This window comes from Physella acuta, unplaced genomic scaffold, assembly GCF_028476545.2.
Source record: "Physella acuta isolate Inbredline_101_S28 unplaced genomic scaffold, ASM2847654v3 ptg000215l, whole genome shotgun sequence".
NCBI classification, from domain to species: domain Eukaryota; kingdom Metazoa; phylum Mollusca; class Gastropoda; family Physidae; genus Physella; species Physella acuta.
The window spans coordinates 85,001-110,827 of record NW_026731734.1 but is presented as its reverse complement, the minus strand read 5'-3'; the positions used below and the strand labels follow the sequence as shown (position 1 = coordinate 110,827).

At 38.4% G+C, this 25,827-nt stretch overlaps 1 protein-coding gene across 1 annotated transcript in view; it reads right to left on the bottom strand.

Moving 5' to 3' along the window:
- The window catches only part of LOC131937635 (neuronal acetylcholine receptor subunit alpha-10), a 98,313-nt gene that overhangs the window by 11,076 nt on the left and 61,410 nt on the right, over window positions 1-25,827 (bottom strand). Inside the window, exons 3-6 of the mRNA XM_059295222.1 lie at window positions 21,787-21,831; window positions 12,442-12,551; window positions 5,028-5,208; window positions 213-362 (exon numbers count right to left, since the gene is read on the bottom strand). Coding sequence (XP_059151205.1) covers window positions 213-362; window positions 5,028-5,208; window positions 12,442-12,551; window positions 21,787-21,831 — 486 coding nt within the window. The remainder of the gene's footprint in view (window positions 1-212; window positions 363-5,027; window positions 5,209-12,441; window positions 12,552-21,786; window positions 21,832-25,827) is intronic.

Genomic DNA, 25,827 nt, shown 5'->3' with positions numbered 1-25,827 from the left:
AAAAAGTGACCCACTGGACCCCCAGATTATGGATTACGTGACTCAAAAAAAAAGTGACTCACTGAACACCCCCTCCCCCAGCTTTTGGGTCATGTGACTAGTGTAAAAAACATGACATTTTTTATGTGACATGGAAAAAGTGACCCACTAGACCCCAAGATTATGAACCACTTGACTCATGAAAAAAGTGACTCACTGGACCACCAGCTTACCATGATGTAGAAGGTGACGTCATAGTACGGCTCCGGGCAGCAGGTGTAGTACCTGGTCCGTCGGACGATCTTTGTCCCTAGCAGCTCCCACTCGCCGTTGTCCACGTAGTTGGAGAGGTCAACGTTCTCAGATCTGTTGGTCACATCCACCTGGGACAGATGTAGGACACAGGTGTTAGGACACGGTTGGTAGGACACAGTTGGTAGGACACAGTTGGTAGGACACAGTTGGTTGGACACAGTTGGTAGGACATAGTTAGTAGGACACAGTTGGTAGGACACAGTTGGTAGGACACAGTTGGTTGGACACAGTTGGTAGGACATAGTTAGTAGGACACTGTTGGTAGGACACAGTTGGTAGGACACAGTTTGTAGGACACAGTTGGTAGGACACAGTTGGTAGGACACAGTTGGTAGGACACAGTTGGTAGGACACTGTTGGTAGGACACAGTTGGTAGGACACTGTTGGTAGGACACAGTTGGTAGGACACAGTTGGTAGGACACAGTTGGTAGGACACAGTTGTTGTGAGGACACAGTTGTTAGGACATAGTTGTTGTTAGGACACAGTTGTTAGGACATAGTTGGTAGGACACAGTTGGTAGACACAGTTGGTAGGACACAGTTGTTAGGACACAGTTGTTAGGACATAGTTGGTAGGACACAGTTGGTAGACACAGTTGGTAGGACACAGTTGGTAGGACACAGTTGTTGTGAGGACACAGTTGTTAGGACACGGTTGTTAGGACACAGTTGGTAGGACACAGTTGGTAGGACACAGTTGGTAGGACACAGTTGGTAGGACACGGTTGTTAGGACACAGTTGGTAGGACACAGTTGGTAGGACACAGTTGTTAGGACACAGTTGTTAGGACACAGTTGTTAGGACACAGTTGGTAGGACACAGTTGTTAGGACACAGTTGTTAGGACATAGTTGGTAGGACACAGTTGGTAGACACAGTTGGTAGGACACAGTTGGTAGGACACAGTTGTTGTGAGGACACAGTTGTTGTGAGGACACAGTTGTTAGGACACGGTTGTTAGGACACAGTTGGTAGGACACAGTTGGTAGGACACAGTTGGTAGGACACAGTTGTTAGGACACAGTTGGTAGGACACAGTTGGTAGGACACAGTTGTTAGGACACAGTTGGTAGGACACAGTTGGTAGGACACAGTTGGTAGGACACAGTTGGTAGGACACAGTTGTTGTGAGGACACAGTTGGTAGGACACAGTTGGTAGGACACAGTTGGTAGGACACGGTTGTTAGGACACAGTTGGTAGGACACAGTTGGTAGGACACAGTTGGTAGGACACAGTTGGTAGGACACAGTTGTTAGGACACAGTTGTTAGGTTTTATCCTAGTGTGTAGGGTTGTGAACCGGATTGATCCTAGTGTGTAAGGATAGGGACAGAATTTATCCTAGTGTGTACGGATAGGGACATGATTTATCTTTCAATGTAAAATAGCGGGGAAAAAATTAGCCACCTACCATAGAGAATAAAGCCATTTCCTTTATGTATATCTGTACCAGGGGTTGGGGGTGTATATAGGGAAACCGGCGAAGGGGGGTGGGAGGTTAATATATGCGAAAATCGCGTGCCGTCACTTATGATTACCCCACAGGAGAAATAACGAGAAGGAAAATTTGGTGCACAGGCTATACATTCCAGGAAAAGTGAAAACAGATCATATGGTCTGTTTTACATAGTTTTACATTTTAACATGCATATGGTGTATGCCTAACATGACGTTAGGTTTTGTAAATATTCTTCCAAAAGCTAAATTGGTTTTTTATTTATTTTTGGGCAAAAAAATTTTTTGTAAGAAAAATCCATCAACGCAAAACCGAAACTAAGACACAACAAAATAGCAGTCAGTTGAAAAGGCATGTATGTTTTCCATCCATGTTTGCATAGGAAATCCTGTCTTCGTTGAAAACAAATTATATATATATATATATATATATATATATATATATATATATATATATATATATATATATATATATATATATATATATATATATATATATATATATATATATACATATATATATATATACATATATACATATATATATATATATATATATATATATATATATATATATATATATATATATATATATATATATATATATATACATATATATATATATATATATATATATATATATATATAAATATATATATATATATATATATATATATATGAGAATTATTTACCAAGGACAGCTAAATGTGAGAACATAATTGAAAATCCTCCCAAAATATTTCCCTTACCCCCCCCCCCCCCTCCCAAATTCCTCCACCACCCCCACCCTCGAGGCATATTATGTTTACTCTTGGAGGACGAAATTCCCGGCCAGACCCACCCTTTCACCGTGCACGTGAATAAAAGACGATTCCAATCTAAATTGGGCTCGGGGAATTCTTAGGACGACCTTCCGTGAATTCTTTATTCAGCGGTTCTAAATATTATCTTAACATGGCCCTATCGATGCTCAGTGATAGTCTTAGTAAATCTACCATGTCAAAACACTATAAGCAAGACGATAATAATAGCACATCATTTTAGAAAATACCTTTTGATGTAAAATACGATTAATCTTAAGTGTTAGACATTATAATCCATAGTGATCACAACGTAAGACTCATTAAGCAAACAGGAATTTTTGTTGTTGATCTATAAGATATTTATTTTCCACGTCTATAAAATAAAAAAAATAATAAATATGCCGCTTGTTAATTATTTTATAAAAAATCTGAAATTACTCAAACACGAAAAGTTTCCTGAAAATTATGCACTCAAGGTTAGAACACATTTGTAGGAATAATATAAGAACTCAAGTTCTGCTTATTGCATATTTTGAATATGTTTACTTCCTCCTCTATCCCTCACCCACTAACTATAGTTGAATCATATTTCATGAGTTGTGTCAATATCATACAAAGAATAGCTAAAACGCCCTGATCTTATCCGCACATTATACGCACAGAACCCTAACCATAATCGCCACAGAACCCTAACCATAACCCCCAACAGAACCCTAACCATAACCCCCCATAGAACCATAACCACCACCGCCCCACACAACCCTAACCATAACCACCCCACACATCCCTAACCATAACCGCCCCATAGAACCCTAACCATAACCACCCCACAGAACCCTAACCATAACCGCCCCATAGAACCCTAACCATAACCCCCAACAGAACCCTAACCATAACCACCCCACACATCCCTAACCATAACCACCCCCACAGAACCCTAACCATAACCACCCCACACATCCCTAACCATAACCCCCCATAGAACCCTAACCATAACCCCCCATAGAACCCTAACCATAGCCGCCCACAGAACCCTAACCATAACCCCTCATAGAACCCTAACCATAACCCCCCATAGAACCCTAACCATAACCCCCCATAGAACCCTAACCATAACCCCCCATAGAACCCTAACCATAGCCGCCCACAGAACCCTAACCATAACCCCTCATAGAACCCTAACCATAACCCCTCATAGAACCCTAACCATAACCCCCCATAGAACCCTAACCATAACCCCCCATAGAACCCTAACCATAACCCCCCATAGAACCCTAAGCATAACCGCCCCATAGAACCCTAACCATAACCACCCCACACATCCCTAACCATAACCACCCCACAGAACCCTAACCATAACCACCCCACAGAACCATAACCATAACCCCACAGAACCCTAACCATAACCCCCCCCCCACAAAATCCTAAAATTAAACGCCCAACACAACCATAGCCATAACCCCCCACAGAACCCTAACCATAACCGCCCCATAGAACCCTAACCATAACCGCCCGACATACCCTAACACAAACTGCAAAATAGAACCCTAACCATGAAGGCCCCACACAACCCTAACCATAACCGCCCACAGAACCCTAACCATAACCCCCCATAGAACCCTAACCATAACCCCCCACAGAACCCTAACCATAACCGCCCATAGAAACGCATTCAGCTCTATTAACTTAATTAAACGCTAGGACATTCTCCACAAGCCCCCATATTGACATTTCCAATTTGCATATCGAGGAGAATGCATGGGATGTTTATGTTGTTAAACTTGTTACCTTGTGCAAACAGAACAGGCCTGAAGGACGATTTGAATTATAAAGGGCATACCCCACTCTAGAGCACAGGGTTCGAATCCCATCAAGTCAGCTCGGAGCAACGGTATAATGTTTTAATTAAATATTTCAATCTGAATGCCCTCCCTTATCCAGCTATACAATTTTAATTTTATTGAGCGAATGACAAAATACGTATTGAAAATTTTACAACATATGTTAACAACCTGTAGGCCTATATCCTTGAACTTTTAGAATTTTGTATAATTAGTTTTGTTTAATGATGTACAATTAACATTTTGAGAGTGGTTTACAATTCACTAACAACAAAGGGGGTTTTATGTTAATCGTTAGTTTATAAATTTGCTTTGAAATATGTCATAAGTTGAAAAAGAAGGGTTAGTAAAATCATTACAATTTTACAAAATAATTTTAAAACTATGAAAGACTCATCTTTCTGCGAGCCAAGCTGTTAGAAGCAGACAAGACGTCCCACTATCTGCAAGACACCTTAAGTCAAAGAGTCTAGGATCATGTCTTCTAAGACCCCCCCCCCCCAAACACACACACACCCACCCACCCACCTACCTACAAACCGTCATAAGCACAGAAACCTAGAATTGGGTCTCACAATACCCCCACCCCCACCCCCACCCGCACATCCACACACACCCCACCCCCACCTACCTGCAAGCCGTCATAAGCCCATGAACCTAGAATCAAATCACACAGCTGGTCGTCAAAAGGGAAGAAGGTGATGTCCATCTTACACGAACTACGCATGCGCACGATGGGTGGCCAGAAAACTTTACCGTCGTTGTGCACCATAGCGAGGCTCTTCATATAGCCTTTGTTGTGGTTGTCTACACTGGGGACAGGGAAAACAAAAGTTGTGTCATGATGTTACTGGGTACACAGGGAAAACAAAAGTTGTGTCATGATGTTACTGGGTACACAGGGAAAACAAAAGTTGTATCACCATCTGTTACTGGGTACACAGAGAAAACAAAAGTTGTGTCATGATGTTACTGGGTACACAGGGAAAACAAAAGTTGTATCACGATCTGTGACTGGGTACACAGGGAAAACAAAAGTTGTATCACGATCTGTGACTGGGTACACAGGGAAAACAAAAGTTGTATCACGGTCTGTTACTGGGTACACAGGGAAAACAAAAGTTGTATTACGATCTGTGACTGGGTACACAGGGAAAACAAAAGTTGTATCACGATCTGTTACTGGGTACACAGTGAAGACAAAAAAAATGCATCACATCTAAGTTACTGGGTACACAGGGAAAACAAAAAAAATGTATCACATCTAAGTTACTGGGTACACAGAGAAAACAAAAGTTGTATCACGTTCTGTGACTGGGTACACAGGGAAAACAAAAGTTGTATCACGATCTGTGACTGGGTACACAGGGAAAACAAAAGTTGTATCACGATCTGTTACAGGGTACACAGAGAAAACAAAAGTTGTATCACGATCTGTGACTGGGTAAACAGGGAAAACAAAAGTTGTATCATGATCTGTTACTGGGTACACAGGGAAAACAAAAGTTGTATCACGTTCTGTGACTGGGTACACAGGGAAAACAAAAGTTGTATCACGATCTGTGAATGGGTACTTAAACCTGGGGACAGGGAAAACAAAAGTTGTATCACGGTCTGTGACTGGGTACACAGGGAAAACAAAAGTTGTATCACGGTCTGTGACTGGGTACACAGGGAAAACAAAAGTTGTATCAGGATCTAAGCTACTGGGTTACTAATTGTAACGTTTGACAGGACCCCATCCAACACAATTATATATCATATTATTATGTCACCATGGTAAGCGCCATTGAGGCCATTGACTCCGATTTCAGCCTGCTTTTCTTTTGAATTTGCTTCCATAGAATATGTCCAACCAAGAACAAACCACAAGGCAGCAGTTGTTTGATTTTGGAGTTGTCTCTCCTTGATGAGTTGCTGTCTCCATCTATGGAGCCTCATCTGCCCGAGGGTTCGACCACGTCGACCCCCTAAAGGCAAGTCAACTATGTTGTTATTCGTCAAAAATAAAATAAAAATAAACGAAAATAAAACATAGCACTGTAAAAGTGTATGAACTCTGATGTATTATGTTATCTGAGGTATTAAAAAATATTTTAAGTAGGGGAAAAAAATAAGGGCCAAATAAAAAAAAATCGAGATTCCTTTTAACAATCTGGCAGAAAATTCAATGCCTTGTTAAAGAGAAAACATAATCTTCTCCATTCGATGTAATAATTGGGGGTATTACTGATCTGATGGAGGGTAATTTAGCTGTAAAGAGATAAATTATTGATATGCATTAAAAACTTTACTCAGCAGAAGGCACGTTTTCGGAGGAATTACTGGGAGCGGGGAAGTGCGAGTGGGCAGGTTTTGTAGGCATGTCATTCCATATCTAAACACAGAAAATTGTAAACTCTTGTAAACAGGAAGGTTTCTCGTTCATATGCCGCTCTTCTCAATTACTGCAGAATTCGGCTAAATTTTTCGCAGCTTCAGTTTAGAAAATACAATTTTAATTAAATAATATTGTCTTCGTAGTACCACTAATCAACTTGATGAATTTTAATTAATTTAACAAATGTTAGGTCATGCAAGAAAATATAAAATCTATATATATAAAGCAAAGTGGTCAGGTGCCCGATAGGGCACTTCCCGGCGCCGCAGGCGCGTCAAATTTGGCACGATGGTGCCTTCCGGCTATAGAACACGAAGGCCGGTGACGGTTGGCCGAAAAGTCTACGGAGAGGGGGTCAAAACGGACCTCGACTGACCGGCGCCTTATATGGGTTATATTACGAAAAAAAATTTCCTCCGACGACCCCCCTTGAAATTTCGTGAGGTGGTAGAAGAACGCCTTGGGGTGTCACAAAAAACTCGCCATGTCCGGGAAAAATCGGGAAATGGGTCAAAACTGACCAGTCGTAATTCCCTATATAATCTTTGTATTTTATGGGAAAAACAGAGGGTCATTTCAAAACGGATTTTAGGGCACTTACCCTGTTTACATCTGGTTAATTTTTGGCATGTTTATAGGTAAATGGCTTGACCGTAGGGCAGACCTGTCGGTTTGACTCAAAGCCCTCGACGAGGGCTAAAAAGTGACCGCGAGTGAAATTCTCTTTATATGAGCTCTATTACGAAAAAAAATTTCCTCCGACGACCCCCCTTGATATTTTGTGAGGTGGTAGGAGAACGCCTTGGGGTGTCACAAAAAACTCGCCATGTCCGGGAAAAATCAGGAAATGGGTCAAAACTGACCAGTCGTATTTCCCTATATAATCTTTGTATTTTATGGGAAAAACAGAGGGTCATTTGAAAACGGCTTTTAGGGCACTTACCCTCTTTACATCTGGCTAATTTTTGGAATGTTTATAGGTAAATGGCTTGACCGTAGGGCAGACCTGTCGGTTTGACTCAAAGCCCTCGACGAGGGCTAAAAAGTGACCGCGAGTGAAATTCTCTTTATATGAGCTCTATTACGAAAAAAATTTTCCTCCGACGACCCCCCTTGATATTTTGTGAGGTGGTAGGAGAACGCCTTGGGGTGTCACAAAAAACTCGCCATGTCCGGGAAAAATCGGGAAATGGGTCAAAACTGACCAGTCGTATTTCCCTATATAATCTTTGTATTTTATGGGAAAAACAGAGGGTCATTTCAAAACGGATTTTAGGGAACTTACCCTGTTTACATCTGGCTAATTTTTGGAATGTTTATAGGTAAATGGCTTGACCGTAGGGCAGACCTGTCGGTTTGACTCAAAGCCCTCGACGAGGGCTAAAAAGTGACCGCGAGTGAAATTCTCTTTATATGAGCTCTATTACGAAAAAAAATTTCCTCCGACGACCCCCCTTGATATTTTGTGAGGTGGTAGGAGAACGCCTTGGGGTGTCACAAAAAACTCGCCATGTCCGGAAAAAATCGGGAAAAGGGTCAAAACTGACCAGTCGTATTTCCCTTTATAATCTTTGTATTTTATTTGAAAAACGGAGGGTCATTTCAAAACGGATTTTATGGCACTTACCCTCTTTACATCTGGCTAATTTTTGGCATGTTTGTAGAAAAATGGCTTGACCGTAGGGCAGACCTGTCGGTCTCACTCAAAGTCCTCGACGAGGGCTAAAATGTGACCGCGAGTGAAATTCTCTTTATATGAGCTCTATTACGAAAAAAAATTTCCTCCGACGACCCCCCTTGAAATTTTGTGAGGTGGTAGGAGAACACCTTGCGGTGTCACAAAAAACTCGGCATATATGGGAAAACTTCGTAAAGGGGTCAAAACTGACCAGTTGTATTTCCCTATATAATCTTTGTATTTTATGGGAAAAACAGAGGGTCATTTGAAAACGGCTTTTAGGGCACTTACCCTCTTTACATCTGGCTAATTTTTTGCATACTCTTAGGTAAATGGCTTGACCTTTAGGGAAAACTGTCGGTTTGACTCAAAGCCCTCGACGAGGGCTAAAAAGTGACCGCGAGTGAAATTCTCTTTATATGAGCTCTATTACGAAAAAAATTTTCCTCCGACGACCCCCCTTGATATTTTGTGAGGTGGTAGGAGAACGCCTTGGGGTGTCACAAAAAACTCGGCATATCTGGGAAAACTTCGTAAAGGGGTCAGAACTGACCAGTTGTATTTCCCTATATAATCTTTGTATTTTATGGGAAAAACAGAGGGTCATTTGAAAACGGCTTTTAGGGCACTTACCCTCTTTACATCTGGCTAATTTTTTGCATACTCTTAGGTAAATGGCTTGACCTTTAGGGAAAACTGTCGGTTTGACTCAAAGCCCTCGACGAGGTCTAAAAAGTGACCGCGAGTGAAATTCTCTTTATATGAGCTCTATTACGAAAAAAAATTTCCTCCGACGACCCCCCTTGATATTTTGTGAGGTGGTAGGAGAACGCCTTGGGGTGTCACAAAAAACTCGGCATATCTGGGAAAACTTCGTAAAGGGGTCAAAACTGACCAGTTGTATTTCCCTATATAATCTTTGTATTTTATGGGAAAAACAGAGGGTCATTTGAAAACGGCTTTTAGGGCACTTACCCTCTTTACATCTGGCTAATTTTTTGCATACTCTTAGATAAATGGCTTGACCTTTAGGAAAAATTGTTGGTTTGACTCAAAGCCCTCGACGAGGGCTAAAAAGTGACCCCGAGTAAAATTCTCTTTATATGAGCTCTATTACGAAAAAACTTTTCCTCCGACGACCCCCCTTGAAATTTTGTGAGGTGGTAGGAGAACGCCTTGGGGTGTCACAAAAAACTCGGCATATCTGGGAAAACTTCGTAAAGGGGTCAAAACTGACCAGTCGTATTTCCCTATATAATCTTTGTATTATATGGGAAAAACATAGGGTCATTTCAACGCGGATTTTAGGGTAATTAAACTCAGTATATCTGGCTAATTTTTTGCATACATTTAGGTAAATGGCTTGACCTTTAGGGAAAACTGTCGGTTTGACTCAAAGCCCTCGACGAGGGCTAAAATGTGACCGCGAGTGAAATTCTCTTTATATGAGCTATATTACGAAAAAAAAATTCCTCCGACGACCCCCCTTGATATTTTGTGAGGTGGTAGGAGAACGCCTTGGGGTGTCACAAAAAACTCGGCATATCTGGGAAAACTTTGTAAAGGGGTCAAAACGGACCAGTCGTATTTCCCTATATAATCTTTGTATTTTATGGGAAAAACAAAGGGTCATTTCAACGCAGACTTTAGGGTACTTAAACTCAGTATATCTGGCTAATTTTTGGCATACATTTAGGTAAATGGCTTGACCTTTAGGGAAAACTGTCGGTTTGACTCAAAGCCCTCGACGAGGGCTAAAATTTGACCGCGAGTGAAATTATCTTTATATGAGCTATATTACGAAAACAAATTTCCTCCGACGACCCCCCTTGATATTTTGTGAGGTGGTAGGAGAACGCCTTGGGGTGTCATAAAAAACTCGGCATATCTGGGAAAACTTCGTAAATGGGTCAAAACTGACCAGTCGAATTTCCCTATATAATCTTTGTATTTTATGTGAAAAACATAGGGTCATTTCAACGCAGACTTTAGGGTACTTAATCTCAGTATATCTGGCTAATTTTTTGCATACTTTTAGGTAAATGGCTTGACCTTTAGGGAAAACTGTCGGTTTCACTCAAAGCTCTCGACGAGGGCTAAAAAGTGACCGCGAGTGAAATTCTCTTTATATGAGCTCTATTACGAAAAAAAATTTCCTCCGACGACCCCCCTTGATATTTTGTGAGGTGGTAGGAGAACGCCTTTGGGTGTCACAAAAAACTCGGCATATCTGGGAAAACTTCGTAAAGGGGTCAAAACTGACCAGTCGTATTTCCCTATATAATCTTTGTATTTTATGGGAAAAACAGGGTAATTTCAACACAATTGTTACGCTACTTAACCTCTGTACATCATGCAAATGTTTTGAATACACTTCTATAGATGACTAGGCCGTATGGAAAAACTGTTGGTCAGACTCAAAGCCCTCGACCAGTGCTAAAAGATGACCGCGAGTGAAATTCTCCTTATATGAGATATATATATATATATAAATAAATTGACGATCGATCCCCTTAATATTATTTGAGGTCGTAGACCGACCCTGGAGGGTAACAAAAAAACTTTTTCCCGTCGGAAAAAGCCATTGTAGTCATTAAATGTGTTTATATATCGTATTTTCTTATATAAGAATAGTAACTTTGTTTAAAAAAAAGTAAACACAGACATACGTCATTCGGTTAATTTTCAAGGGAGGTAACCTTTTTAAATAATTATTTTTCAAATAATTGTATACTATTTTAAACAGAAACAAAAGTCGACAAAGTATAGCATTTGTTTTAAAAAAAAAATACGTTGTTAATTAAGCTACGTATTATAATTAAATAAAAAAATAATTTTATAAGTCAATGTAATATAAATTGTGAGATATACTGTTTATGGAACCTCTGTAGTTCTATTTCCATTTTAGTTATAAATTGCGTACTTTCGAATTTTTTCTCTGAAAGCGGATATTAAACAACATACAACAGAAATCTTCTCTAAAATTAGCATTACTGTTTAGATTTAAGAACACCACGCCTCATCCATCACCAAATAATTAGTATTCAAATTATCAAATGTTTTTGAAAACCTAAGCGAAGCTAGGCAGAATGCCTAGTAATTAAATAAATCTTCACTAACATAGCAATACTGTATGCAAACAGATAGGACAGGCGATTATACAAGTAAAATGCCCGCAGTCTCAAACACAAGTATTAGAAGTGTGTGTCAATTGGTCATACGTATGCATACATAAGTGAATTACATAACTTTTGATTACAAGTTATTGCAGGAGAGTGTAATACTATACTATCGAAGACAACGGCCTATATGGCGCATGACAAGTTGACAGCTAATGCTTAATTGTGTTGGAGGAAATTCCTTCCTTCCAAGATTACGATTAAGAACGAAAAAGAAGAAGAAACAGTATACAATTCAAAGAGATGAGTTTCAAATATATATACTCTTTTAGAGAAGAATTGTAATAATTTACCTAACAACACGATACCTGTTATTGGTATAAAAGTTACCTTTAACCCCAAGTTACCTGTTATTGGTATAAAAGTATAAAAGTTACCTTTAAGCACAAGTTACCTGTTATTGGTATAAAAGTTACCTTTAAGCACAAGTTACCTGTTATTGGTATAAAAGTTACCTTTAAGAACAAGTTACCTGTTATTGGTATAAAAGCATAAAAGTTACCTTTAAGCACAAGTTACCTGTTATTGGTATAAAAGTTACCTTTAACCCCAAGTTACCTGTTATTGGTATAAAAGTTACCTTTAAGAACAAGTTACCTGTTATTGGTATAAAAGCATAAAAGTTACCTTTAAGCACAAGTTACCTGTTATTGGTATAAAAGTTACCTTTAACCCCAAGTTACCTGTTATTGGTATAAAAGTATAAAAGTTACCTTTAAGCACAAGTTACCTGTTATTGGTATAAAAGTTACCTTTAAGCACAAGTTACCTGTTATTGGTATAAAAGTTACCTTTAACCACAAATTACCTGTTATACAGGACAATGTCCGGCAACCAGATGAAGTCACAAGGTATTCTAAGGACCGTGATGTTGTTGTAGTCGCTGATGTTCCACTTCAGCTTCTCGTCACTCCACTCCTGTAAGAGGGTCAAGTTTTTACACACGAGTTGTAACGTTTTACACACGAGTTGTAACGTTTTACACACGAGTTTTACACACGAGTTGTAACGTTTTACACATGAAATGTAACGTTTTACACATGAAATGTAACGTTTTACACACAAGTTTTACACACGAGTTGTAACGTTTTACACACAAGTTTTACACACGAGTTGTAACGTTTTACACACGAGTTTTACACACGAGTTGTAACGTTTTAAACACGAGCTTTACACACGAGTTGTAACGTTTTACACACGAGTTGTAACGTTTTACACACGAGTTGTAACGTTTTACACACGAGTTGTAACGTTTTACACACGAGTTGTAACGTTTTACACACGAGTTGTAACGTTTTACACACGAGTTGTAACGTTTTACACACAAGTTTTACACACGAGTTGTAACGTTTTACACACAAGTTTTACACACGAGTTGTAACGTTTTACACACGAGTTGTAACGTTTTACATTTACACACGAGTTGTAACGTTTTACACACAAGTTTTACACACGAGTTGTAACGTTTTACACACAAGTTTTACACACAGGTTGTAACGTTTTACACACGAGTTTTACACACGAGTTGTAACGTTTTAAACACGAGCTTTACACACGAGTTGTAACGTTTTACACACGAGTTGTAACGTTTTACACACGAGTTGTAACGTTTTAAACACAAGTTTTACACACGAGTTGTAACGTTTTAAACACAAGTTTTACACACGAGTTGTAACGTTTTACACACGAGTTTTACACACGAGTTGTAACGTTTTACACACGAGTTGTAAAGTTTTATCGGGAGTTGTAACATTTTACACGGGAGCTGTATGTTCTACACACGAGTTGTAACGTTTTACACACGAGTTTTACACACGAGTTGTAAAGTTTTATCGGGAGTTGTAACGTTTTACACGGGAGTTGTAACGTTTTACACACGAAATGGAACGTTTTACACACGAAATGGAACGTTTTTCACACGAAATGGAACGTTTTACACACGAATTGTAAGGATTGAAAGATGAATATTATGCTGTACGAAGATTCAAATAACAGAAAGTGAAACAGTACACGTAATTAATACGTGTTAATTTACAACCAATGTTAAAATTGGAACAGGGTGGTCGAATGGTAGAGCGTTTGACTGCTAGCCCGAGGGTTATGAGTTCAGACTCGAGACTGCTGGATCTCCCTGAGTCCACCCAGCTCTGATGCGTACCTGACTCACGTTAGGGAAACAAAATATATAATAACAAATATAAATATGCATTAATATTTTTTGCCCGATTAAAAAAAGTCCCCTATACTCCGTACATGATGAAGTACTGAGGTGTAAACCGATGAAATCTGTCAAAATTTCATGAAATTTTGTTGCACATTAACAATATTTTATTTTCCATTGGAAAATTTTGTTTTAAAATTTTAATTTTTTTTTTAACAATATTTTCTCTTTGACTTATTTTTTTTTATATATATATTTCTCTTTGTTTTTAGACATTTATTTTGATAAAACATCATCCCCAGTATTTAATATTGTATTTCAACATGGGTAGGGTAATGGGGACGAAGGGGATTCAGTTATGGGGGCAATATGATATGGGGTTTAGGGGCGGGGGGCAGGAGGGTGTGATGAAAGCTGAAACGGGTTCAGGGGTCGGCAACCTTTTGAGGCGAAAGAGCCAAAAGTTACAATTTACAACATTACCCGGTTTTTAAAGAGCCACAAACATTTTATGTCAATAGTATATTTGTTTAGTATATATATAATACTAAACAAATATCATACTATATATATATATATATATAAATATATATATATATATATATATATATATATATATATATATATATATATATATATATATATATATATATATATACATATATATATATATATATAATTTAAAATAAATAGCTTTGAATATATGAGATACTCTCATTTGAATTTGTGTTTAGAGGATCTAGTATGTAAGTCAGGGTGTTTGTTTTGAACAGCTCAAATCTCTCATTGAAAACAACCTTCATTTTGTTTATATTAATGCTGAAGTGATTGAATAGAAGCATTGGTATTATAACGATATTTTTTCAGATTTTTCGTAATTAAGTAATTTACTGCTCATCATGTATTCAACAAAAAAAAAATTATTTGTTCTCGAAACAAACCATCTTTTCAAACAAGACATAAGCTAGATTTTCCATTCAGTTTTACACTTAGCTCAGTAGCTGGTTTAGTTTCTATGTGATATCCACTCTGAAGTTGAATTTTTCAATTCGGAATGGACAATGTAATAGGAAGTACACTGAGATAGGGAGTAACTAAATATTATAATATGATAGTGAATGTTTTTTGTTTATATATATTGTTATGCCTTTTATTACCGAGTGTTGCAAAGTATTAATTTTATGAGTTTTGGAAATAAAATAAAATAAATATTTGTGCATGGAGCTGAAGAGCCGCAACTGGACACCAAAAGAGCCGCATGCGGCTCGCGAGCCGCATGTTGCCAACCCCTAGGTTATGTGAATGTGGCGAACGAATAGTAGGAAATATATATAAAAAATATATTTTTCTTTAACGAGAACAGTAAAGAGAATATCTTTGGAGTAATTTTTAACGTCCATGAATAGTCTGTTAAAACCTAAATGCTGACATTTCATTATTTTGATTAAGGTTTTAAAATCTTGTTTATAATTGAGTGACAAATTCGAAACATAAGATTAAAATGCTTTTTAAAAACTTTTTTACTTTATAAACACATCAGAAATTGATACTATATTATAAAAAGAATCATAACTAATCTGTAACAATTTGAAATTGTGTATATCAGATATGGCGAATTTTAAAGTTTATCTCCCCTAGTCTGAGTGATACTGTCCCCTTAATAGCGCTTAAAAAAACAATTCCTTCTTTTCACACACGGCAACTCGCCTTTCATACCGACTGCCAACCTGAACTGCTGTGAAAATACACAGGGCAAAAGAGAAAAGAAAAAATTTCTGTCTTAAATCCAATTTAATTGAAGCAATTATTTGAAACAGCAGTTGATCAAATCCGACGTTACTTTTAAGAAAGAGGACGAAGGCAGAACTGCATACCTCAATTAAAATAAAATCAATAACGGTAATTTAAATTCGGCAAATAACAAATATAATTTCCAGAATATATATATATATATATATATATATATATATATATATATATATATATATATATATATATATATATATATATATATATATATATATATATATATATATATATATATATATATATATATATATATGTATGAATAACGACTTTTCATACATTGCCGGTAAAATTGTGACTAGCACTTCGATTAGAATCTGTACCTGTCTTGCTTACATCTATGGTCCTCTTCTCCTCTTGAAAGACACTGCTGATTGTATGTCAAACAAACAGACATAAGATTCCCCATATGATTATGTCAGTCTGACATCAGCGTTTGGACTCCGGGCTAGCAAGACATATCTTGTGACTGGACAGGTGCCAACATTTTTGAATGGCCACCACACGAAAGTTATCTCCCCTGTCCTAATGGTTATCCATCTTGGCGATGGTGGTTAGAGCTTTAAATTCCCCGTGACCAAGGAAGATAAGATCCTGATGGAGATATTATGCACATTTATCGAAAATCGAACGTTTTTTCACGGTTATTGTCTACATACACACAAGTTTTCTACGCACTTCTTATCACTGCCAAAGATTGTTCTAGTTTTATTAGTTTTTGTTGCAAATCAAACTTTGAAGAAGGTGGAAATATTTGTGAATGTATTCATGGGAGGATACCCATCGGGTTCAAAAGTGGCATGGGTCAAGGTCGGCCTCTTTCCCGGGTATTTATAACTCCCTGACCGTGTTGACACAACCGTGATCACGTGATGTAAACAAACACTTAAAGCGTGGTGTGTGAGGGAGGCGGATCGATTCGATTAACTGGCATTTTACTCTCTTCTGGCCTCTCTCTGTCGTCCAACCTGGCTCTCTGCTTCCCTCTCTCTATCTTCCAACCTGGCTCTCTGCTTCCCTCTCTCTATCTTCCAGTTTGGCTCTCTGCTTCCCTCTCTCTATCTTCCAGTTTGGCTCTCTGCTGCCCTCTCTCTATCTTCCAGTTTGGCTCTCTGCTTCCCTCTCTCTATCTTCCAGTTTGGCTCTCTGCTGCCCTCTCTCTATCTTCCAGTTTGGCTCTCTGCTTCCCTCTCTCTATCTTCCAGTTTGGCTCTCTGCTTCACTCTCTCTATCTTCCAGTCTGGCTCTCTGCTTCCCTCTCTTTCAATAACATACGGTGCATGGTATATACTTATCTCTCTCTCTCTCTCTCTCTCTCTCTCTCTCTCTATATATATATATATATATATATATATATATATATATATATATATATATATATACTATTGTGAACACACGGACATGCCTTTCGGGTGATCCGATGCGTAGCGCAACATATAAGACAAACAACCCCAACCGGGTAACAAAACAAGACTGAATGAAACAAAGGCTCGTTGGAACTAAAAGCATTTAATAATATCTACACTATCTACACCTAACACAGTCTATTCTAAACACAAAACCCTTTCATAAACTGGTACAAACCGGACTATTACAACTCACGGTACGAGAACTGAACAAGGACGAACGGGATAGGGTACCAAGTAACAATAACTTTCACCCCCTTCTCTCGTTCACTACATACATCAATGTGCTTCATTTCGAGAGCTCGCTCTAAGCATTTCCAGACCTGTAAGACGTGACAACCAACCTATTCTATTTGTCCTACCCACACCTTCCACTTGTCCTACCCACACCTCCCACTTGTCCTACCCACACCTCCCACTTGTCCTACCCACACCTCCCACTTGTCCTACCCACACCTCCCACTTGTCCTACCCACACCTCCCACTTGTCCTACCCACACCTCCCACTTGTCCTACCCACACCTCCCACTTGTCCTACCCACACCTCCCACTTGTCCTACCCACACCTCCCACTTGTCCTACCCACACCTCCCACTTGTCCTACCCACACCTCCCACTTGTCCTACCCACACCTCCCACTTGTCCTACCCACACTTCCCACTTGTCCTACCCACACCTCCCACTTGTCCTACCCACACCTCCCACTTGCCCTACCCACACCTCTCACTTGTCCTACCCACACCTCCCACTTGTCCTACCCACACCTCCCACTTGTCCTACCCACACCTCCCACTTGTCCTACCCACACCTCCCACTTGTCCTACCCACACCTCCCACTTGTATTACCCACACCTCCCACTTGTCCTACCCACACCTCCCACTTGTCCTACCCACACCTCCCACTTGTCCTACCCACACCTCCCACTTGTCCTACCCACACCTCCCACTTGTCCTACCCACACCTCCCACTTGTCCTACCAACACCTCCCGTTTGACCACAATCCACAGCCCATTGAGGACTTAATCACAGTCAGCGGCAGTTGAGTACATCCCATTACTGGCGGTGATGTAATGCTTAATTATCTCGGCCCAAAGATAATGAAAATGTAAAAAAAAAATGACGAGACGGTGTTTAGACAAGGGAGACGCCGTTAAGAAAGTAGTTCGATAGATAGTTCAGACATGGCGTATTGATCCATTAGAATCTGACCCTATAGATATTCTGTGTTGGTCTGCTTGTCTTGGCTTACATTTTATTATCTTCTATTACTCAGTATTATGCAGAGGCGTAGTGAGGGGGGGGGGGGGGCGGGGGGTGCGGACCGCACCGGGTGACACCATTTAGGGGGGTGACACCAAGGCAAAAAATAGTAAAATATATAAAGAAAAATTTGAAGGGGGGGGGGGGGTGCAAATCGAAAGTTTGAGGGGGGGGGATGCAAATCGAAAATTGAAAGTTTGTCCCCGGGAAGAGTCGCTGCGCCTCTGAGGGGGTGACACTATTAAGTGCCGCACCGGGTGACACCCGACCTCGCTACGCCACTGGTATTATGTACTGTTAAACTGGACAGTGTAAAAATGTGATGGTCACAAAATAAATTTAGCTATGCAGATGCGAGTGATTCGCTAACTTCGAGATTGTTTGTCTGTAGATTAGAGTTTAAGTGCATGTTGCTATACACTATGCATCAGAGAAATGACGGTAGAATTAGACTGATTAATTACCAAGGGTTAGTGTTGGGGATATAACATAGGTTTTTATAGACAGCAATTGAGTAGACTGTTGTGTTTACTTGTAAAATAGGTCCACCCAACTTTCTCCATCTAGATTGTTGTTTACATTACAATAGACCCACCCTACTTTCTCCATCTAGAATGTGTTTATTAAATTACTAAAGGTCTATCCAACTTTCTTCATCTAGATTGTTAAATTACAATATGTCCATCCAGATTCTGTAGCTACGATGTGTTTAAACTACAACGAATACTTTTTAAAAAAAATTTAAGCTCCAAGCTCCAGTGAAGAAAAAAAGGTGAAATTTATCCTTACTGAATTCTCAAGCAATCACTACAGCACTTAACATCCAGTAGCCAATAAACTTAATAAACCAAAATAAATCCTACTTTAATTAAGTTAATCAACTTCTTCAATAATTCAAGAACATAATCCAAATTAATTCACAAATTTGCCACCTCCCCCAATGCAGTAAGGAAATAGAGAGATGAAGGGAGAGCCTGCGAGTGTGACAACAAAAACTAATTCTCGACAAATCGAACAATGTACTGATCAATTCCCTCTGGTACATGAGAAGATATCACTGTCATACATTGCCAATGTAGAGTGTTGTGGGAGTCAAAGGAAATAGAGAGATGAAGGGTGAGCCTGCGAGTGTGAAAACAAAAACTAATCCTCTACAAATCGAACAATGTACTGATCCATTCCCCCGGTACAAGACAAGACATCACTGTCATACATCGGCCAGCACGCGACAGACTTTTGCTGATATACAGGGTCAAGCAGGTGTCTGTGATGTCCTCTTGGGATTAGTGTACACAGGCCGTGTACTGCTCAGTGCTTGAAGTTCTAACCAATCGAAAGACATTGTTTGGTTAAGCCTTACAGAAATGGTTTGTGAAGATTGAGCAAGTTTGTTTAGGTCTTACACAAATGATCTGAGTAGACTTATCAAGTGGGGTCGGCCTGTTCGAGTCGGTAAAGCTCATGGTTGCTGAACCGAAAAGTCTCGAGTTCGAACCCCCGGGCAGATGAGGCTGGGGACAGCAACTCTTCTAGGAGAGACAACTCCAAAATCAAACAACTGCTGCCTTGTATATTGTTCTTGGTTAGACAAAGGCTATGGAAGTAAACCAAAAAGAAAAGCAGGCTAAAATCAGAGTCAATGGCCTCAATGGTGCATAACCAGTTGACACGCATACTTAATTGTGATGGAGGCGTGGTCGAGTCGGCAAAAGCTAGATCCCTTCCAACGCTAAAAATTAAGAACGAAGAAGAAGAAGAAGACTGATCAAGTGTAGGTAAGCCTTATTGAAACTATGACCAGATTATACATTTTATTACATAGAGGTGGACGGTTATGGACATTTCAAAATTGTTACATGATAGTGGATTGAAAGGGATAACCACAATCTATATCAAATCTGTAGGCATAGAAAATAAACTGTGGCTTACCAGAAAATACATTTTATGTTTAAGTTTATCGAAACCAAAGACTATTTTATATGCAATAATGCATTGCAAACTTTTAGTTATGCAACTACTACCCCCCCCCCCCACACACACCCACACATACACTGACACTATACTTTATTTGCTAGACATTCGTGTCGTGGTAAGTCGATACTCTCTAGACAAACTGTCAAATTTCGTTTCCATTCCCAGCTGATTAAAAAACAAATTACTCCGAGAGTGTTGGATTTAGTTCTCAGTGCATAAGGGTATCGAAATATTTATCGGTGATGGAGGCCGCTTGAGTTATATTTCGATGAGGTAAGCCACTGTTATATATTGACGAGGTAGGACACTAGTGTTATATTTCGATGAGGTAGACCACTTGTGTTATAATTAAACAGTAAACATATCAAACTATTTCCGTACAATTTTTGTGTACTAAATTACTTTTTAAATATGAACACGGGGAGGAATTCATGTATTTCAGTAACTTCAATGATGTATCATCAACAATATGCACACACCACGGTCACTTTGCCTAATCAAGGTTTGGTACTGGTTAGAGCTGAGTTTGTAATTGTAATCCAATGCTTCATCACTCGGCCACACCACCAGTTTAATATTTTTGAGCCATGTCTCCGTGTTAATTAAGGGAAGCTTGTTTTGTTACTGGAGCTTAGAAACTAAAACGATGAATAATTTATTCTGCATTTACATCATAGTACTTGTAATAATGTGTAAATTTTAATAGAAAAACAATCAGAGAACTAGTGAGTGATAAAAGAGTACACAGCTAATTGAACTGAATTCCCTCACTAAAACATATCAGAATTAACCAATACAGATCCTGCATAGATATCGTCCAGCCAATTATATAAAATGTGTTGAAATGACGGGGCGCAATGCTAGAAATAGTTACAAAAATGTTAGGTTCACTTCCAACTACGACCCACGATTTAGTTCTTTAACACAATGAGACAAACGCAACTATCTAGTGTTGTTGCAGGTACCTCAGTACAGACATTTTAAGCCATCATTTAGTCTATGTTCCACATCCAATTTATCTTCCAAAAAAAGCTTTAGTGAATCTACATAACACTCCTTATTGCTTTAGATATTCTTCATTATCCCCTCTACCCTTCTAATTCTTCGGGTAGTTGTCATAATCTCCCAACCCTTAAAGTCTTTATGTAGTCTACATGACCCAACCCTTCACTAAGTCTTTGAGTAGTGTACATGAAAGCCTCTTCCAAAACGTTTGAAGCTTGACACCCTCCTATCTTCACCTTATCAAGCTATGGTGTAGCGCACGACCCCTCTACCCCTACACACAACCACTCCCCCCTCCCCCTGAATGAAATGGAATTCATACAGAAAATGTATACCTTTACCATAATATACTTTTACCAGTGCCCCCCCCCCCCCCCCCCGGAAATTTTAGTCCGCCCCCTCCGAAAATTTCAGCCCCCAACCCCCGGGAGAAAAAATTCTAGAAGAAACACTGCCCGTCCCACCCGAAGCCCAGGCATACCGTGCAGACACAAACCACACGTAGATGCCAGCCAATTAGACTGGTCAATATCCTCTCACCTGGTCCAGCCAAATGTTCGTCGTTAGCACCTGGTTCTTCTCATCCTGGGGAATAAAACAGTTCGCAGTTTACATACAAAACATACAGATATTAAATAAAGCAGTTTGCAGTTTACCAACAAAACACACTGATATAAAATTTACACACAACACTCACGGATAAACAAACCATCTATCTTCATTTATCCAACGTATTTAACTTCAAAACACGAAACTAATCACAACTGAACCAGAGTAGACATTAACCGTATATTACAATTAAAAATAAATACATTTTGTAAACACTCTTTGTGATCAAATGATACAGCAAAATTGCTATGCATATTTTTTTAATATTTGAGTTTGATATTGCGGTGTTTTACAAAGCTGTTCACTCGTTATTTAGAATTAAAAATGTAAATTAGGTTAAATCCTATGATATGAATATTAGTGTATTAAGCACAAATAAAATTATATGGCGATTATCTAATTTAGAACATTTTTTGTATGCTGGCAGCAGCTATAGAAACAGCTAATTGAGAGGTATTATTTCAAGCCTAAATCCTCTTATTATTGATTGGATTAACGCATCAACTGATAATTCCAACGCGTGCCTCATTTTCTTTTTAGAGGGAAGTTATAAAAACATAATGTACTTGTTTTAAAATTATCTACAAAAATGTAATGCAAAATGTTCATAATCATAAACTTTCTCTTCTTGAAAATACCCATATTGTTTACTTAATGATGTAACAAATTTATATATTTTTATATTTTGTTACTTTCATCCATCAGTGCACTATCTGTTACAGGATCTGAAAAGTAGGTTGCGGGTGGATGAAGTTATCTGTGAAGCAGAGGCGTAGCGACCCTTCCCGGCGCCCGGGGACAAACTTTTCGATTTGCACCCCCCTCGAGATTTCCATGTGCACCCCCCCCTCAAACTTTCGATGTGCACCCCCCTCAACCTTTCAATTTATTTTTCCAACCCGTTTTGGCGCCCCTAAGGTCGGCGCGGGGGACATATGTCCCCCCCCGCCCCCCCTCCCCCCCCCCTCGCTAGTGCTGTGAAGGGTGGTATGTGTTGTATTTTAAATCCAATGTAAAGTATTGCTAAAACTTAATAGGCTGTGGGTTAAAGATCCAGTGGACATACATCTCGTTTGAAATTTAGAGAAGTCAAAACAGACAGTGACTTCAATGGAAGTGAGTTTAAGCATTAATTTTAAATACAATTTTTGCTTGTCATTACTTTCGCCACTGGTTTTTTTGTACATCAGCTAAAATTGTAGCGGCGCGACCACTAAATGCATGGATTTTTAAATATGTTTTTTTACTAAACAATTATCTATTTATTTATATGGCGTTATGCGCACTTGTACGTGTTTTATTTGGCCCAGGGGGTCGTGTCGGTGGATGTGTCCAGGGGGGGGGGGGGATGGCGGGATGTCTAGGGGTTTTTGTCTGGCGACCTAAATTGTTAAGCCTGCCACCTTGCTGCACCAAAATGTGCTGCAACTCACGCAATGTCCGCTTCCCCACTATGTCGCAACAATTAGTTATTTTGATTTACTGCAATTATCGATCACCTGTCAGCCCGTATTCAATTATTTGTTGATTGGTGACACGCTAATTAATGTGTGCCACAGTCATAAGCACAGGTTCCCATTTATTATATGACCTTTTTGTTTAATTAGTAATTTATCAACATTAAAAATCTTACCTAAATTCTTTTTTATGTCTTTAGTATTTTGTTCAATTAATACTTTATTGAACTATGAATTCTAAAGCTAGTCATGATTAAAATAAAATTCTTTATATAAAACTAGCAGGTCAAGTTTTCAAAAGGTCACCCAAAACAACTCACTAATTATTTACAGTCAACCCCCCCCCCCCCCCACCTAACCCGCCCCCAAAAGAGTAACTTCCTATACAAGATCTTCCTAGAAGAATCAGTCATTATTGATTACACCCAACACACTGACGTTATCTCATCCCCACCGCCTAGCCCTAAACACGAACCTAACCATTACTCTAAGCCGAAACGTAAACTTAATACTAAATCCCAGCCCCCACCCAAAACAAAGCGCTAGCAGTTGATCTAAAAACATGGACTAGATACGAATATAATGGTTCGGCTAATTAAGTTTGTCATACCCTATGTGTAGCCGAGTGTAAATACCGAATGTGAAAAAAAAAACCTCTGGCATTTTGTCAGAATTAAATTTCGGTTTACAGATACGTCTTTATTTTATCGAGTTTAAAAAAAAAATTCAATTTAAAAAACAAATTAAAACAAACAAAATTCCTCTTCTGCCCTTAAAAGATCAATTTTTATTTTATTTACATTCGATGTCATGTGTTTTTGCATTGCTGTTCTTATCTCCATGGACAGAAACAGCTCTTTGTCAAGTATTTAAAGAAAAAAAACGGCAAATATATGTTTTTTTTTGTGGCCATAAGCATCTTTCTGCCAAAGCTCGCGAAAAAAATAATTTTTCTCTGTCATTCTGAAACATCATCTTGAAGAACGAAATGACAGAGAAATCTTACAATTCATTTTTTTTCTAGGGTTTTTATATATTGAAAAATGTATCCAAACAAAAACTCCACATTATTACATTTTTTTTTCTACATTAAATAGAGCTTTGGAATTTAGATACGGATTTTTTAAAGACCTTATGTCTGTGTCGCATTTTTTTTCTGTTTGGACAAGTAATTCATTGGGCGCATAGTTGTACACATTGAGCATATAAAGATCTCTGGTCAACTACCTACGGCTATTGCTTGAAGAAGAAAATTTCCATTTAGTTTCGACACAAAAAATTAACAAAATCTCAACTCGCTTATTAATTCTACAAATTTATTACATAACTCTTTACAATCCCTCCTCTATGTATGTGTGCTCGAGTTTGTAACTATGTATAATATATATATATATATATATATATATATATATATATATATATATATATATATATATATCTATCTATATATATATATATATATATATATATATATATATATATATATATATATATATATATATATATATATATATATATATATATATATATATAATATGGAACACAGTCGCGCACACACACACACACACACACACACACACACACACACACACACATATATATATATATATATATATATATATATATATATATATATATATATATATATATATATATATATATATATATATATATATATATATATATATATATATATATATGTGTGTGTGTGTGTATAAAGTTATTTTTAATTAGGCTGGTTTTAAGTGCACCGAACGTGTACAGAAATGTCTTGAATAATACTCAATTTTTTTCGCATGAAGCTGTTTATTGCACGAATTGCAACAGGATAATTTAAGGAAAACTCACGGAAATTTAGTTCGGAAATGGCGAGAGAGAAAAAAATTAATTGTGAAAAAACAGACAGGGGGTCTGGTTAAACGACGGGTAAGGGAGAGTTTCTGTAATTGAGTAGAAAAATGGAATTCAATTAGATCTGGTTTACTTTATGGATAATCGTAATTCCTTGTGCTTAAAATAGGGCTTCAATTGGGGGTAAATTCCAAGAGTTGTCTGGCTTTTGTTCCAGAGATTGTTTTTATATGTGAGCTGGTTAGGAACTTGTGGGGAGTTAATTTAATTCTTTTTAGGATTCCTTGGTGCATAATTCGGTAGATGCGTCTGGTTTGTGAAATAGATATTAAAAAAAAAAGCTTTTGTCTAGAGCTTAAAGAAATTTGTTAATGGACAATTCTACATTTCACATGTGTTTGGAATCAGCTGTCGTAGGCCGCGAATTCAGGATGAAGCATGCTCATTGGGATAAACGTGCTCACTGGGATAAACATACTTACTGGGATAAACATGCTCACTGGGATAACATGTTCACTGGGATAAACATGCTCACTAGGATAAACATGCTTACTGGGATAAACATGCTCACTGGGATAAACATGCTCACTGGGATAAATCTGCTCACTGGGATAAATCTGCTTACTGGGATAAATCTGCTCACTGGGATAACATGCTCACTGGG